The sequence below is a fragment of the Camelus dromedarius genome, chromosome 14 (assembly GCF_036321535.1).
Source record: "Camelus dromedarius isolate mCamDro1 chromosome 14, mCamDro1.pat, whole genome shotgun sequence".
NCBI classification, from domain to species: Eukaryota; Metazoa; Chordata; class Mammalia; order Artiodactyla; family Camelidae; genus Camelus; species Camelus dromedarius.
The window spans coordinates 67,166,817-67,183,809 of record NC_087449.1 but is presented as its reverse complement, the minus strand read 5'-3'; the positions used below and the strand labels follow the sequence as shown (position 1 = coordinate 67,183,809).

General features: G+C 61.6%; 2 protein-coding genes across 6 annotated transcripts in view; both read right to left on the bottom strand.

The window, feature by feature from the left end:
• Positions 1-1,225: 1,225 nt before the first annotated feature.
• GPR153 (G protein-coupled receptor 153) lies at positions 1,226-12,254 on the bottom strand. 2 transcript variants are annotated; one of them, XM_064494126.1, is made up of 6 exons: positions 12,053-12,254; positions 7,793-8,259; positions 7,061-7,490; positions 5,156-5,348; positions 4,383-4,567; positions 1,226-3,937 (listed from the first exon to the last, which is right to left on the bottom strand). In XM_064494126.1, exons 2-6 carry the CDS (start codon positions 8,146-8,148, stop codon positions 3,248-3,250), a joined length of 1,854 nt encoding a protein of 617 aa, XP_064350196.1. In that variant the 5' UTR covers positions 8,149-8,259; positions 12,053-12,254; the 3' UTR covers positions 1,226-3,247. The 2 variants fall into 2 exon arrangements, with proteins under 2 accessions (XP_064350196.1, XP_031319794.2); XM_031463934.2 differs by lacking the exon at positions 12,053-12,254 and having other exon boundaries at positions 7,793-11,405.
• A 2,784-nt stretch (positions 12,255-15,038) lies between these two features.
• ACOT7 (acyl-CoA thioesterase 7) overlaps positions 15,039-16,993 on the bottom strand; it is a 90,558-nt gene continuing 88,603 nt past the window's right edge. For all 4 annotated transcript variants that reach the window (XM_064494124.1, XM_010998481.3, XM_064494125.1 and 1 more), the window contains exon 9: positions 15,039-15,445. In XM_064494124.1, the coding sequence (XP_064350194.1) occupies positions 15,347-15,445 (99 nt within the window). In that variant the 3' untranslated portion in view covers positions 15,039-15,346. The remainder of the gene's footprint in view (positions 15,446-16,993) is intronic.

Genomic DNA, 16,993 nt, shown 5'->3' with positions numbered 1-16,993 from the left:
CGAATCCAACCCCTCTCTGAAACCCCCTCCCTAGCGCTGCTGCCCTGAGGCCAGCTCAGCGTTCCAGCCCCGCCCAGTGAGATGCTCCGCCCACCGCCCTGGCCGCCCGACGCCCCGCCCTGCGCGGCTCCTGGTGGGAAGCCCACGAACCGTCTACCAGCTTGAGATTTGCTAGAGCAACCCCCAGCTCCTCTCAAGGGAGAGCTCACTCTTTTCCCCTCGGAAAAGGCCCCCGGCCCGTAGCCCGGCCTCAGGCAGCCCGGTCCCTTCCCCGGCCCCGCAGTCTCCGCCTCCTGAACTTTGGGGTCCCCAGGGAGCCCACCACCCTTGACAGCTCTTGGTGCGCTCTGCGAGGGTTTATTCGTCAGAAAATGAGGTCATTGCTCGGAGTCTAACTTGAGGGTCTTGGAGTCTCGGCCTGCAAGGGGCAGCCTGGGGGTCGAGGACAGGAATCCTGCTCTGAGCCCACGAAGAGATCCCAGCACCTCCTCTTCCAGCTTGAAGTTAAGAATAAAGAGTGCGAACTTGTGAAATGGGTATAAAGATGCCACGAAAGTTCTCATTTCTCTCATAATGCCAGCTTAGGTAAATCTTTCTGAACTACAAATATCAACTTCATATGAAACATTTCTCGTTTTGGGCTGCCCCTACCTTGCCGTGTGCTAAACTCGTCCTAGTCGTACCCCGGGGAGAGGAAAGCCCTGCTCCCCTACCCAACCCAGCGGGCTCTACCACGCTGGGGAGCGGGTCCCCCCAGCGGAGGTCCCAGGTCTCAGCTTCCCGGCACTAATCCTCCTTCCGGCCACCAGGTGGCGACCTTGCAGCGCGGACCTAGGGCGAGCCCTCCAAATTCCAGCCCCAGTGGGTGGGCGGGTCACCCTGCACTACGGGTCCGCCACTCCCGCCGCGAGGCCCGGCTGCAACTGCTCTGCCCTTCTCACCTCCAGAATCAACCTCACAGGGGCTAGGGAACCCATAGGTCGTCTCCTTCCTCTAGGGCTGTAGAGCCCATCCCACCACCCCATCCTGCCAGTGCTCCAAGCCTGTCTCACACGCTGGGTGGGGTCGCAGGATTTGCGTAGAAAAGGGAGCAAATCAGACCCAAAGGAAGGGCGCATGGAGGAGTCATTCAGAACCCAGAAGGAGATATGTATGGGGGTAGCTGGCCAGCGTGCTGTTAGGCTCTAGAGAGGTGTTTCCATGAAACTAGCCTGGGATTACCTGGTGCAAATCATAGGAAGTTTTTATTGGATTCTGTACAGAAGAGAAATGCTCAGTTGACAAAAAAAACTACAAACGGATCCCTGGCTCTGGGCTGGGTGGTGGTATGAAGACAGAGCTCCCTCCCCCCATGAACCCAGGGTCAAGCTGCTTACCAAGACAGCAAACAGGCCTGGAGGCTGGACAAAGTGAGGGAGATCCAGGCTACAGGGTCCCCCACATGGAGTCCTCCCTCCTTTTTAATTCTGTAAAAACCAGGACTGGAGGGACTTCAGGGGACCAGGCCTCCCTGCAAGTATTGCCGTTGGATATGAAATATACAGAGTGAAAACCCAAGGTGACATATTGGCCAGCCTGATGCAGGGGGGGCAGTGGCTAACTGGTGACCTCTGCCCCCACGTGACATGTCGGTCCTTGAAGGCACAGCAGCATTGGCGAGATAGGCCTCCTACGGCTGAGGCTAGATTGGAGCCCTGCCTTACTCCCCTGTGGCCAGTTCATCCTCCGCAAGATACCCCACAACCAGACTGAAGGGGACTCTGAAGCTGAGACAGAGCTGGGCAGCCCCCCCCTCATCCTCCCCACTCCCAGAGGCTTCTCTGGAGCTGGGAAACTGTCTGGAAGGTGAGGAGCCAGGCTTGGCCACCTGAGGCACAGAGGCAGTGCTGCAATTCCAGATTGCAGAGCAGGAGGGAAGAGGGTGTAGGCCAGCTCTTTGCCGACCCTGGAACCCATTCCAGGTCTCCATGTGTAGAGGCCACTGCATGGAGGCAGGAAACAGGATGAGACAGTCGACAGCCTTTGCATTCACTCGTCCATCCAGCTCAAGGTCACAGCTGTTCCTGCGCTTCTCCTTAGCCTGAATCTAGGGTTTTCTCCATGGAAGACCCAGCAGGCCCTCCCTAGGCCCATGGCCAAGCTCAGGCCTGCCAAAGGTCTGCCCAGGATGGAGAGCAACGAGGAGCCCTGCCCCAGGGTGGAGGAAGGTGCTCACCAGGTACTGGGCCCTAAACTCAGAATCTGAGAGGCCTCTAAGCCAAGATCCCTTCTGGCCAGACCTGTACAGGTTGGGGATGGGCACCAAGAAAAGGAAGCCCACTTCCCCTTTGCTTCAATCCTCTCCACCATGTACCCACGATCTTCATGGTGGGAGTCACAGAGGTGGCTGACATGGTGGGCATAGGCAATGAAGGCAGTGATGAGGGTGGGGACACTAATAGTGGTCACGGTGGGTGTGGTGCCAACGGTGATGGTGCAGGAGTGTTGTGCTTTAGCTGGGGGTGGGGAGAGTTCCCAAGGGGGCCAGGGACACTAAGCGTGGGAGGCCTCAGGCTTGGGGGCCACACACTGAAGACTGGCCCCTACAAAGGACCCATGAAGAGCCCGAGACTCTCTCTCATTCCCTGTCCACGCAGTGGCTAGGGCACACAGACTAGGAGACTTGTTCAGTCCTGAGAGTTAACATGGTCACCTGCTCATCATGGATGGGTAAACCGAGGCAGAACAGGTCAGCCGGGAGACCTGCTCAGAGAACTTGGTTGGGGCTCTGAAGACCCCTGTGCTTAGAGACCCTACGTACCCCACCCCCTGAGGTGTGACAACTACAGTGCAGAGTGGAAAGGTGGGTGCAATCTGGTGGCTTCTGCAGGGCTGGGCTTTTGTTCCATCCAGTGGTAGCCCTGTCCCTGGGCTCCCCACACCCCACTCCCAGCCCAGCTGCCCCGTGCAGAGCCCGCCTTTCCCCAAGCCCCAGCCTCACTCTACTCCGGAATGCCCTGCCCAGCGGCTGGTCCGTGCCCAGTGTGGTCGTCCAGGGCAGCTGTCGTCCCTCTAGGCAACGGCCACTTCCCAGGGCTGGCAGAGAGCCGTTGCCCTGTCGCCTTAGGAGGGCTGGCACTCCTGGGCGCCTTTGGCGGGCTCAGCGCAGCCTGCCCAGGGCACGGGCCGGGCCAGGGTGGCATCTTTGGTGCTTTGGCCCCGCGGGCGGTCCGGCCAGCCTGGCGATCTAGGGAGGAACAGGCAAGCCCTAGGACGCCGAGCCCAGCGAGTCCGAGTGCAGTGTGACGTAGCCCGACGACTCGGAGGGAGAGCTCAAGAAGCTGCTGGTGCCGCCGCCGCCGCCGCCGCCGCCGCCGCCGCCCGCTGCGCGCAAGCCCCCGGGCTCGCCCCACGACGCACTCAGGCCGGTCCGCAGGGTCTCTGCGTGCGCATGCGCGGCCGGGTGAGGCCCGGGGCTCCGTTGCACGCCACCACCGCTAGGGGGCGCCGCGTCCCCGCCGGACTGCGCGCCGTCTGGGGCAGCGGCGCGGGCTGGGAAGGGCCCTGGTGGGGCGGGCGGGCGGCGCAGGGTCTGCGGCTCCCGCTCGAAGGCCGTCAGCGCGAAGGCGTCCGGCAGCAGCGAGGCCGAGGCGCAGCGGGCGCCGGGACCGGCACGGCGGCGCGGGCTGCCGGGGGGCGAAGTGGGGGTGCGGCGCGGGCCGTCGTCCAGAGCCGGGGGGCGAAGCGACAGTAGGCTCTCTGCCGAGCGACGGCGCGGGCGGAAGGGGGGCGCGTCCTCCGCGAAGGCCAGCAGGCTGCCGCGGCGCCGGTCGGGCCCGCCGGGCAGCACCAGGGCGGCCAGGTCCTCGCCGGAGCCCCAGCGTGGCAGGAACGCGGGCAACTGGACCGCAGCCCACACGTCCGCGTCGTCGTGGGAGAAACGTCGCGTGGGCGGGACCTGTCAGGACCACGAGGTTACCCTGGGCTGCCCTCCTGGAAAAAAGGGGACCTCTGCCTCCCCACAGCGGACAGGGCTGCCTGGTTTGGAGCTGTGAGATCTGGGGCAAGTGACAATCCCTGCAGGCTCACTGTTGTCATCCGTAACTTGAGTCGGTTGGGGAGATGACCCCTTGAATAGGGGAGCTGAGCCCCAAGGAAGTAGCACAGGCACCAGATGGCACACCCTCCCAGAGCACAAGGCAACACGGGCACCGGGGCTGGGGTGCCTCCCATGGGTCCACCTGCGAGGCTCTGTGACCCGGGGCCAGCCTGTCTCTGGAGGGTGACAGCCAGGCCCTGGAGCTGTGGCAAGCATGAGATGGGCTCAGAAAGGGGAGACCTTGGAGAGGTCAGGGTACCTCCCACCAGCACACTCTGTGTCTCCGGCCCAGCCCTGTCCCTACCTGCAGGTACTGCATCTTGTCCTCCTGCAAGGGCCGCAGAGGGTAGAACTGGGGCAGGCCTCCCTCCAGGTCAGAGTGCTCATACTTGGCCATCCTGTCCAGGGCCACAAAGTCACCCCCATAGCTGTAGTCGAGGGAGCGCTCCGACACTAGGTCTGGGGGAGTGCCACCTTCCAGGCTGGTCTCTGCAGGGTAGGGTAGACTCTTAGGGCCATGGAAACTTGGGGGCCAGGAGTCCCAGGGACCCCTGGAGGCACACACAGGGTGGGGGCTGGTTAGCAGGAAAGAAGGGTGGGGTCTTCTGTTCAAATCTTCACTCTGCCACCTTTTAGTTGAGGGACTGGGGAGGTCACACACTGAGCCAGTTTCCTCCTCTGTTGGGGCAGGAACTAAACAGACACAAGAAGCTGACACTGCCTGCACGTGGCAAGGGCTCAGCCAGGGTTAACACTGTTACAGGCAGGAGACAGGACCTGGGTCTCAGAAGCCCCAGGCCAGATTACTGGGACACCTAAAGTCGGAAACTTGGTGGAACACATTCAGTCTGTAATAGAGTCCACAGCTACTCTGTTAACCAGAACATCTGATTAACCAGAACCCTGGGGTGGCCAGGTCAGACAGAAGAATGCCCCGTGGGACACCAAGCTTGGGTCCCTTAGGGGTTCAGGCACCTTTGGGGTAACACAGGGGATCTGATGGCTGTTATCCTGCTGACCCCAGTGACCTCACCCAGGCTCCACTCTCCCTGGGGACCATTCTCAGGCCATCCTCACCCTCATCCGAGTCCTCATTGTTGGCCATGAGGGCCATACACTTCTCCCAGACAGCCTTGAGGTCAGCGCGGTAGCGGTCGCAGGCCCAGAGGAAGATGGGCAGCAGCAGGGCCTGGGTCACCGAGCACCACAGCACACACAGCGCCATCCAGGGTGCCGAGGCATCTGCCCGAAGACTGCTGAAGCTCACCACCTGTGGGCACAGGGCGCGGCCTGGCACCTGGCAGGACCCCCATCCCCCGGCTTCCCCTTCCAGCCTCAGTCCTCCCATTTGTGTGGCAGAGCTGACTGTCCACTTGCTGCGGGTGGAGGAGGAGGTGACAGACAGAACTCTGGGCTCTTGGGCAGGAAAGGGCTGGAGTGTGAGGGTCCAAGTCCCTGCCCGCTGACGGCTGCTGGCTGCCAAGATGAGCAGTCACAGCCCCATATGTGCACTGCCCTTCACAGTGTACCAGGCCGCACTGGGCATGCCCTCCCACATTTCACCCCCGAGACTGTCCAAGGAGGTGGGGCATGGGTTACATCACCACCCCCTTTTTGAGAGCCAGGTCTCAAGCCTCCCAGTTCAGGGATGCTTCCACCACTCCCACTGCTCCATAGCTAGTGGCCTCCTAGGCCCTAACCCTACTCTCCGGGTCTAGGCCTCAGACCCTGGGGCGGGGGGGCAGAAATCAAAGCAGTTTCTGAGGATCAGAGGGTCCAGCCAGGTGGCCCTTGGGTCCCTGCCCAGGAACCCCTCATTCGTCTGCCCCCAGGAGAGTTCCTTCCCCCACGCTGAGTGACATTTAACTGTTCCCTATCAAAGCAGGCGTGGGCACAATGCAGACATCATGTTGGTTTTTCCATGTGAGCTGTGTGACCCTCAAAAAGGTGCTCAACGTCTCTGGGACTCAGTTTCCCCATCTGTGAAATGGACCAAGAACACCCCACAGGGTGAGGTAAGGACTACAGACACTACCAGGCTGGCAGTGTGGAGCGGGCTCCGCAGATGGCACCTCTTCCCTGCCCTTCCCCCACTGCTGTTCCTGCCTGGCTCTGCAGTTTTCACATGTGCACCTTCTCTCTATCAGCAAAGGGATGGGGGGCGGGGTACTGGGCCCCCTGAGGGTGGGGCAGCAGGTAGCCAGGAGCTGCACCCTGACTATGAGGCTGCCACCTCACCTGTCGCCTTCTGGAGCTCAGGTCCTGCAGTGACTCCCTGCCCAGCTGCTGGGATGAAGCCTCCATCTGGTCCTTGCCCCTAGACTCTGCCTGTCCAGCTCCAGACCCTTCAGGGGCTGGGCTGGAGCCCTATATGGGTGGGAGGGCTTGGCTACTGAGTCCAGACGCCATTCTCGGGCTAGCCTCTCACACAGGGGCACAGCCTCACAGGCAGGACCCCATGCAGTCCCAGTGCACCGTGGACTCTTGCTGGCGGGGCCTTCTTCAGACCAGCCCTCACCTTGGCCTTCCTCAGCCCCTGGGATCGAGTCCAACTCCCAGCAGTCAAGAACTGCTCGGCCTCCTGACTCAGGACCAAAGCTGATTCTGCCACACCAAACCGCTCTCTGTCCATCCTGGGTCTGGACCCACCAGGAAGCCTGTGGCGTGTTACCCCACCTTCCACACCCTCTGCATCAAATGGGCCTCACTCAGGTCACAAGAGGAGAGTCCTCTGCAGTGTGACAGAAAGACCCAGGTCTCTGCAGCCACCCGATGTGGGTTCAAATCCCACCCCAGCTGCCTGACTTTAGGCAGGCCATTTTACCTCTCTGGACTTCAGTTTCCGAATCTGTAAAATGGTGATACCCCTGAAGGGACTGGGTGTGAGGATTCAGCCACCTAATGCCTGGAGTGGGCCCAGCCCTGGGCTATCCCGGAGCCCACGCCCCCTGACAGGCCCCTGCTACCCCACGGCTCACCCACCAGCACGGGGAAGCCCATGAGGCAGTCATAGATGACGACGATGGTGGCCACCAGACCGGTGATCTGCAGCGAGGTTTTGGCAGGCTCGGAGCCGTCAATGGAGGAACGGCGCTTGCCCTGTGCATCCTCCACCACGATGGTGGGCACAGTGAAGGCGCGCCGGTCAGCTCGGCGCCCCACCTGCACAGCCAGTGTCTGGAAGAGGGCGATGGCCGTGCAGACCACGCCCATGGCCACACTGCCGCCCACCAGCAGCAGGAAGCAGACGCCGAAGCCCAGGCCAATCTCAGCCACGATGAAGCGGCAGCCGTGGGTGTAGAAGCGCTCGCTTGTGTCATGCCAGCCGACGGCCGGCAGGGCCGACAGGATGAAGGACACCATCCAGATGCCCATGACCGTGTGCACCGCCTGCTTCTTGGCATTGCTCAGCCTGGCATGGGCAAGACAGAGGGACCTCACGTCACTCCTGGGGTCTCTCCCTCAGCCCTCCAGTAAGCACATTGTCACATGTCCCTCTCGCCAGCACTTCTGTACTGGACACTGGACACTAGACACCCACACACACCTACATGAGCATGCCCCTGCAGCCCCCTGTGCTGCACAGGTGTGGCACCCCACACCGAGGACATCTGTGCACCCAGGTGCACCAGGCGGTCTCCATGTTCACGCCCATGTGTCCCCCTCTCTAAGGACACCATTCAGGTGCACACATGCACATGCCCGAGAGCTCACCGGTAGTTGACGGGCCAGCGGACCATCCACATGCGGTGGTAGGAGAGGGAGGTGACAGAGAAGCAGGTGGCCAGGGTGAGGGTGTAGAAGGTGGAGACAAAGACCTTGCAGAGGCCCTCGTTCCATTCGTAGTCGGGGCGCTGGCGCCGCAGCTGCACCACCGCGTAGGTGGCGATGGGCACAGCCACGTTGAGCATGTGGGTGGCTGCGAGCATGCACAGCAGGAACTCCAGAGGCTTCCACTTCTTCTGCTTGGCACCCACGCTGAGGATGCCCCAGGCGTTGGCCAGCAGGGAGAGGCCTCCACATGCCAGCCAGCCCACCGCACTGCCAGGCAGCCGCCGCTCATCACTCATGGTGCAGATGGGAGCTGGCGGGCGGCTGGGACATCCTCCTTAAGCCAGGCCTCGGCTCAGAGCAGCAGCCCTCACACGTGGTAGCCCGGGGACACCAGGGACCATTGGCATCTGCGGTGGGGGGAAGCCACAGAGCTCTCAGTGACTCTCCCCTGGCTGTGGCATTGGAGCTTTTGGGGCTCCCAGGAGTGGGAGACAGAGGGGGTCCCCCAGTTCACCATTACTTCCCTGGTCCTGGCTTGGGCTGGGCTGCTTTGCCCTCCTCTCCACTCTCTGGGACCTCTTGCCTACATCCCCAGCTCCCGAGGGATGTATACAGAGGTGCTCAATGAGTGTACACTCCCTCACTTCCACCCACTCCTGGTCAAGGTATGGCATCTAGGCTCCCTTCCAGGCCACCCACATCTTCAGCGAAGCAGCCAGGCTGGGCCTAGATAGGCACTGTGCCCTGTCCCAGAACCAGCCCTCTCACCATCAAACCTCCCACACGCCCCTAAGGCCCAAACAAGGCTCCGCCAGTGCACGCTGGGGCCCCTCACCTTACTTTATCCCACTTCATCTGGAGAAATTTTGGAGCACATGCCTGGAGGATGAGCCCCCTAAACCTCCTCTGTGAAGAAGGGGTGATCTGATGGCTGCTTTCCTGCTCACCCTGGAAAGGGACAGCCTGCTTCACCCGGCTCAGCCCCCAGCAGGCCTCCCTGGCTGGGCACCCCAGACAGGCCCTGGTGCTACCCCCGGCTGGGCTTCACACTAAACTCCAGCATCCTAACCGTGTGGCCCAGAAAAGTCCCGGCATCCATGTCTTCCTCTGAAACAGGGACAATGGTGCCTCCTCCAGGGGAGGCTGGGGTGGACAGATGCCACATCCTAAAGCCTGTGGCAGGCCAGGTCCCACACACAGTGGGTGCTCTGGATGCCTTGGGCAGTGTGGGACTGTAGATGGCCCAGAGACCAGAACTCACCCCCAGGACAGCCTGTGGCTATGAACCAGGGGCACAGGATGCTAGGCAGGAGGTGCATGTTGGGGGGCTGCTCTATCTGCCAGTGGGCCAGACAGTGAGTCCTCCTTCCCAGCGAAGCACCTCCCTGTGCAGAGCACTGGCTGGTCCCTCTGATGGGAAGCCATCCACAGTAGGCCCTCTGGCCTCAGCCTGGAGCAGGCAGTGCAGAGAAGTATAAGGCTAAGTGCAGACCTGCTGTGTATCTGGCCTACACTGGCCCTTCTCACCCACCAGCCTGTTTCAACTCACTGGTTGCAATTCTCTTGCCCTCAACACACGGGCACATCTAGTGTACCACACACAGCCACTGATCCCCCAGGGGCCTGCTGCCAGGCACCCCTGCTTGTCTTGTCTAGAGTTCCTTTGGCCTGTGGCCTGACCCCCGTGGACACCAAAGGACCTCTGAGGATGTGTCTCTTCCATCTCTGTGCCCCTCCCGTGGGCCGGCCCAGACCCCTAACCCAGAGGAAGAGTCTATTCTTTACCACACCAGTGCCCAAAAGGGCCTTTTAGGGAGGGTGGGGGACTTCTAGGGCCAGGGAACTTCCTTCCCAAACGTGGGTTTCTGCTTACAGAGTGGCTCCCCCTCCCAACCTCAGACCCACAGTGGGGGTGAGGTGGCCCCACTGGACCCTCCACCAGCCATTCCGGTGTCCAGCAAACCTCCTTGAGCTCAGCATGCAGAGACTACTGGTGTCGGATAAAGAGCTGTTAGACTCCATCGCTAACCCCCAGCCAGTTACGTGACTCAGCGGGGCCTCAGTTTCCTCATCTGTAAGCGTGTGGGTAGCCAGTAAGTTATGCCAGGGGTAGTGCTTAGAATGGGGCCGGGCATACAGTAAGTGCTCAATAAATGCCTGCCACACAGATATCTGTTCTAAAGGCCTCCCTGCTCACCAAGCTAGGCTGTCTCTTAAGGGCCAAGACCCTCAGCTTGGAGGTGTGTGTGAGCCTCAGACCTGCAGGCAGATGCAGAGTCACCCCAACCAGAACCTGGGACAGCTCAGCTTTGAGGGTGAGGAGGCCACCACAGGGCTGCCTCTAGCCAGGTGGGGTGCCTGGCAGCCTACTAGGGGTCCAGGGCAGGCAGTGTGTGTGTGCTGCTGTGGGCCAGAGGCTGCAGACGCCAGTGATCTTTATCACATAGAAACTGGATTCAGCATGCACCTGGGGGGACGGCATCTGTTTCTTCCTGCCAGATTGGGAGGTCTTCCCTCAGATGCCCAAGCAGGCTGTCTGACACCTGTGACCCTGGGCCCAGTCCAGTCCACCCTGCCCACCTGTTGCTCACTGGTACAGCCACTGGCTCACCCTCTCATGGTGCCAGTTCTTCCCCAAGTCTAGCCGAAGTCTAGCCTAACATTGTCTCCCTGTATCTAAAGGCGCTAGGTCTGCAGAGAGGAGAATGTGCCCTACGGGTGGAGGCAGGAAGCATCCTCCTTCAAAGAGGCACACTCCTCTCAGTTAGATCCCCAGTGGTCTTCTCTGAAGGACTGTCATCATTCCCATTTCAAAGATGGTTAAGCAGAGGTAAAACAATTTGCCAAAGCTATTGTGTACCTGAGCCAGGATCTGAACTCCGCTTACCTGACATCAAAATCCTGGCCTCTCAAACATAAAAATGCTTGGAAACTAGGCTTTTTGTTTTTTGGTTCCACAAGCTGAGATTGTCTTTCTGAGCCTCCTACCCCTGCAGGACAGGTCCTGCTGTTCCCACACTGTACATGGGGACACTGAGGTTCAGAGCCCAGAGGAACACCGGGAGGATGTATGAGAGCTGGGTTGGTGGATTCATGAGCTGGTGGTCCCGGCATGGGGGAGGCATGTCACTGGTGGATAGCAAGTCTCCAAATGCAGAGTGAGGTGGGAACAAAGGGTCCTCCTTCCTCCAGGCTGGTGATCAGTGACCCACTGATCACACACCTGTTCATTCTTCACAGGGAGCAGGGGACACCAGGGGCCAGAACCCGGGCAAGCAGGGTGTTGCCGCCCCCTGCTGGGAAGTTTTCCCCGAATCACACTCAAGGAGTCCCCGCAGCATTTCAGGCGGAACTTCCTCCTCCCCTTGGATCCCAGACACCCTCCCTTCCCTCCCTCTCCCCCCAGTACATGGCAGGGCAGGCTGCTGGTGTGACACGCCTGGAACCCACCGGACCCAGAAGACTCCCTCCGCAGGGTCTGCGGGCGGGACTCAGGCGTGACGTCACGGCCCCGGGCCAATGAGGCCGCATGGCCCCAGGGCTCTATTGCGCAACAAAGAGAACCCAGAAATTGAAAGGATTCCCGGGCTCTGGCTGCCGCCCCCAGGCTGCTCTCCGCCCGCGCTGCTGTCCATCGGTCCCGCAGGGCCCGGCTCGGCCGCCGCCCAAGGCGGAGCTCCCAGCGCGGAGTCTCCACATCCCCGCCACGCCCCCTGCCCGCCACGCCCGCCCCCCACCCCCGCGGTCCCGGTTCCTCCGTCCTCTAATCCTCCGCCAGACCCGGCGCGCCCCTGCCTACTGGTCCCACATAGTGGGGCCCCCAGACCTGCCCAGCCCCGAGGGCGCGTCCAAGCGACGGCCGGGAGCGGAAGCTGACGGGACTGCGGTCCCGGGCGCCCCTCAAGTTACGCTGGGCAGGGGTGGGCCTGGGACCTCCAGACCCGCCATCCTCGCCTCCTGCAAGCAAAGTCCCTGGGGGCGGCGCTGTCAGGCCCAGAAGAAGGGGCCGACCGCGGGGAAGTTACCCGAAGGTCTCCAAGTTGGGGGGATACGCAACCCTAAGCGGTGCCCGCGGCCAAAGGACAGACCCTGTGACCGACCCACCGCGGACAGTAGCTCCCCGCCGAGTCCTCCCGCTCGGGGTCCCCTGCCCGGGGTCCTCCTGTCCGGCCGCCATCGGGCCAGGGCGGCGGCGCTCACCCTGCATTCGGGAGCCCGGGGCTCCAGCTCGCTGCTCCCGCCTCCGGCTCCGGCTGCAGCTCCCGCGCACCGGAGCCGAGCGCGGGCTGCCGGGGGCCGCGGGGGTGGCCGGCGGCGGAGCGGCCCGCGGGCCGGGGCATCCTGGTGGCGGGCGCCCGTGGCCGGCGCGTCCCTCTCGGCTCGGCTCGGCCCCGCCGGCCCTCCCTCGCGCCGCTGCCGCCGCGGCGCTCGGCTCCCGCCGCTCGGCTGGCTGCGCTCAGCGGCCGGGGGCGGGGGGCGGAGCAGGGCGCATGCCTCCGCGGGCGCCTCCGCACCGCCCCTCGGACCGCCCCGCCCCTGCCCCCACCCCTCGGAGGCGAGGCCCGCCGCGTCTGTCTGTCTGTCTTTCCGTGCGCCTGTCAGTCCGCTGTCTCTCTCGCACCCGCGTAGGCGATCCCTCCCTTCTCGCGCCGCCTAGCCGAAGCCCCCTGCGGGGGCAGCGCCTCCTTCCACGCATGGACTAGGCTTCCGTCTCGCTGCCGACTTGGGTCTGTCCACACTCCAGACGCCGCCGGCGAGCCTCCTGGGGAAGACCTAGGCCGAGGGGGCCTGGGACAGGAATGGACAGTGGGAACCTAGGGCCACGGACTGGGGGCTCAGGGAGGCCTTCTCGAAGGAAGCCACATCTAAGGTGAACAATAGGGGCTGGGCGTGGAGAGGACAGGAGAGCCTGAGGACTAGCGGCTTCTAGGAACTGGGGAGTCGTCCGGGGGTGGGGGCCCGGGCAGGGAGTGGTGAGGTTGGGCCAGCTAAAGATTCAGACTTGCTCTCGGACCTTGAGGGTCCACTGAGGGAATCAAGTGAATGGACCACTGGGCTGCCGGGTGGTTGCCCCTCCCCACCTTGGGCTCAGAAATGTTATCTGTGAAGCTGAAACCACGACCACCTGCAAACTGATGCCCCCACCCTCTCTCTTCCCTCCCTCAGGAGTTCCCCCTCCACTGAGCACTCTTAGAGGGGCACAGGCTGTCACCTATAGGCTAGGTAGGGAAACCTACTAGTCCCCTTGATGTGGGTCTCTGGAGACCCAAGTCACGAGAGTGGCCGCTGGCATCTTGGCCTTCCATCCAAGCAGAAGATCCTGCCTGTCTCTTCTAGGGAGCCAGTGACCACACACACCCTAGACAAAAGGCCTCTGGAGTCACTCTGGGCTGCCCAGCACGGCACTGTCCTGATGTGTGTCTGGGAAGCATCCATGAGTGGGTGGCCCTATGTCAGAGGAACGGGGGCTCCTGCCCAGGACCAGACTCAACCAAAGGCAGCCAGTGCTGCCCGCACACTCCGTAGCCTGGCTCCTGCACTCACCCACACCATCCCCGCACCGCAGAAACAGCTTTTAGGAGACCCAGAGTAAGCCTTAGGGTCAAGACTTGAGGCAAAAGTGAAGGTGTAAAGGCCCCATAATGAAATGAGGCTGCTGAATGGGGAGCCCCGGCCATGAACTCCCCATGTGTGGCTTCTGGGTGGTCAGGGCCCCTAGTGAGCCCTCTGTGGACAGGCTAGCTCCTGCCCAGGTGGCCCTGGTTATAAATAGGCCACCAGCAGTGGGAGGCTGGCACAGGGCAGCTGGTGGTCAGGTGTGGCATTTCTAAGGCAAACAGGCAATCCAGCCAGCCAGAGCCTTGGGCCAGCCTCCCACCCAGGGAGGGCAGAGGGCAGCCTGCCCCACGCCTGTGGCCCCAAGTGCATCTCCGCCAACCCTGCTCACCACTGCCGCCTGTACTAGTGCCCCTGCCTCTGGCTTTGCTGGCTCTGGGGAGCAGGTGGGAGATGAGCTTTTGATGGCTGCCTTGGGGAACCTCGGGGCTCATGCACTTTGGGGCTTGCGTGGCCAACTCTGGTTTCTCAGATCAAGGTTTGGCTGGCCTGGGCTGGGCGCTCTGCTTGCCCTGCAGGGCAGGCCTCCCCATCACTCCCCCAGGGCACCACTCTACCTTCAGTAAGTTGGCACAGGGTATGGGTGGAGCTGGGGAGGCTGAGGCAGCCTCCAGGGGGCCAAGGGACAGGGTAGGGTTGCTGTGGCCTCCTGTGGTGAGCGTGTTCCCTCCCCTGGCTCCCAGGCAGGAAATAACCCCGTCAGCCGGGACTGGGGCCCAAGATGGATTCTGAAGGTCTTGGCGGGTGTTTCTGCACATCTGGAGCTGAGTTCTCTCTTGGGCCCGAGGGAGCCTGTGTGCAGCTGCAGCTGTTGGCGACCAGTCTCATCTCCAGGCTTCGGAGATGAACCCGAGTCTCCCAGGCGTTACCACTGGGAGTGCTTGGTGGAGAGGTCTCAACCATGGGTGGGTGTGGGGAGCTGGCCCCTGCCTTGGCAGCTTATCTGCCCTGAGGCTGCAGGACCACATGCACACACAGCCCGTCAGCCCCCTACCCCACAAGCCTTCCCAATAACCCCCTGCCCAAGTGGCTGGGGCTCCCAGGTCAGGCACAGAGGCCCTGACACCAGCTGGGAAGGCTTCGTCCAACAGAATCCCTGCCTCTTGCTCCCAAGGGCCAAGGCCTCTACTGAGAAGAGGCTGGGCCCGGGGCAGGGTTTTCTCACGCACCAGGCTGTGCTCCGGGCCAGGTAAGTTCAGCTCTCTGCCCCTCACTCCCTGAGTCCTCACAAGCGCTCCAGCTCCCCACCACAGGAAGGCCACGCAGGCTCTGAGCCAGCATCCTGCACCAGCCAGATGGCACGTGGGGCACTGGGTGGGGCCTCAGAGCCAGGACATGGGGCCAGGATATGGGACCAGGGCACCGGCGGGGGTTTGGGGCTGGGATGGGGAGAAGGGGCCAACACAAGTGGGTGCTGTGGTGCCTGGGGTTCTGGGTGCACGCAGGTACAGGCACCCCGAGGGGCAGGGGTGGGAGGGTGGCCCCTAGGAAGGTGGGGGGGGGGCCCCTAGCCCCATCCCAGGCCTGGGTAGGGAGCAGTTCCCCCAAGACAAACCACCCAGGACCAAGGTCCAGCCAAACAGTAGCTTTATTAGTGATGCTGGATTCTTCACATACCTGACAGTGCACCCAGGTAGTTCCCTAGGGTTTCCAGGGAATGCCTTGGGGCGTCGGGACAACACTGTAGCATTTACACTGGAATGATATAAATAAAGCTTTGGTGTACAGGTTTTCAGGAGAGAGTACAGGTTAACACTGCAAGACAAACACTTCACACGACACCAGCTGTCAACGTGAACTGGGTTTTTGGCCAAGGGGGAACTTCTAAACGATCAGACGCTGGGGGCTGCTCCAGGCTCTGGCGGCAGGAGGGGCTGTCTAGGCCTGTGGCTCCGCCTGGCCCTGCCTTTTCGCCTTCATTTGCAGGTACCGCCCTTTGCCTTCTTCAAAGCGCTTCTTCTCGTCCTCAGTCTCGGGCTGTGGGCCACACACAGAGAAACAGGCAGGTTAGAGACGCTGGGACTGTGGGCTGGGCCTGGGCACTGCCCCAGGACACAGAGAACCCTGCCCCAGGCCCCATCTTCCAGACAGCATCCCTCCCTGTAGGGAGGCCGGCTTCATGGGCACCCACGTCACCCTCCGCGGCAGGCAGAATTCTGAGCCCAGTGCTTCTCTGGTCATGAACTTCAGCTGAAAAGGCAGTTGATAATGAAATACAGGAGGGGAGGCCTGAAGCAGAGCCGAACAGGGGAAGGAAAAGGGGGCCCCAGGTTTGCCCTGCTCCCTGCTCATGGCCTCTGCCCTGAAGGGAAGCGGGGACAGATACCGCGCTGACTGTGTGACCTCGAGGAGGCCACTTCACTGTACCAGGTGCAGCAGTAACCACTTTGTGGGCGGCGAGCCCTGGACAGCACAGAAGCCTAGGAAGTGGCCCTGGAGCCCTCCTCACCCTTCTCCGCTGCTTCCTTCCTCTCAGCAAGTTAAGAAGCCTGGTTCCCACACTCGGGGCAGAGCCAAGCGAGCAGAGGGATTTGGCCCACGGCCGGGTCTCGCCCAGAACAGTCCTGGTTCGTGCCTGCCAACCTGGCGTGATGGTGAATAGTGTCCCCCACCCTTCACTCTCGAGAGTGGCCTGGCCTGGCCTCTAAGTGGTGGCCTGGGGAAGAAATGACTGCAGCAGCATCAGGCGGTCACTTCCCAAGGCCACCGTCTGTCCCACCGCAAAGTTCTCCTTCAGCGCCCGGGCCAGGCATTCGGACTTAAAGAGTTGTGCTAAGTCCTCTGGGACGACATTTCCTTGTGACACTTTGAGGGTGTGTGAAAGCCAAAGAAATGGGGCAGTTGCCCTTCATCCACAATGACACCAAACCCCGCAGCTATTTTTAGGCCCAAGTGTTTTACAGACAGTGTATTGGCAAAAGAGAACAACCAACCAGAAGACAGAATGTCAGGTTCTAGCAAACACCCCCCCACCCCGCAGCCTTCTCAGAAGTTGGTCTCTAAATGTCACCAGGTGCAAACTGTCAAAACCTCACGGCTTGGAACCAATGAAACATTGGGGTGTTTAAAGAACTAGGGTCGTGCGCCTTAGGGAGACAGTGGCTTGGGTTACTGCTGGAGTCTTGGGGCACACGTGGAAAACGGTGGCTTTTCCAAGACACTCTACTGAAGGCCTGCCCTGGTTTCATCTGGCTGCCTTTTTGAAAAACGAAATTTGAGGCTATGCAGTTTGACCTGAAACAGCCCAGGGAAAATGAAATGTTCTCCATCTCAGCAGGCGGTTCTATGGGGGCAAGACCCCTCAAGGCCCAGTCCCGGTGCTGAAGGCACCCCACAAAGACAAGGCCACATCCTGCAGGGCCCAGCCAAAGGCTTCTGCGGGCGCCCAGGCAGAATGTGCTAGATCAGGGCTTCTGCAGGGTTTATGTACACACGAATCACTTGGGGAGCTTGTGAATGCAGATTCTGACCCAGGAGGCCTGGGGGTCGGGGGCTAAGACCCATTTCTAGCCAGGTGATAAGGTG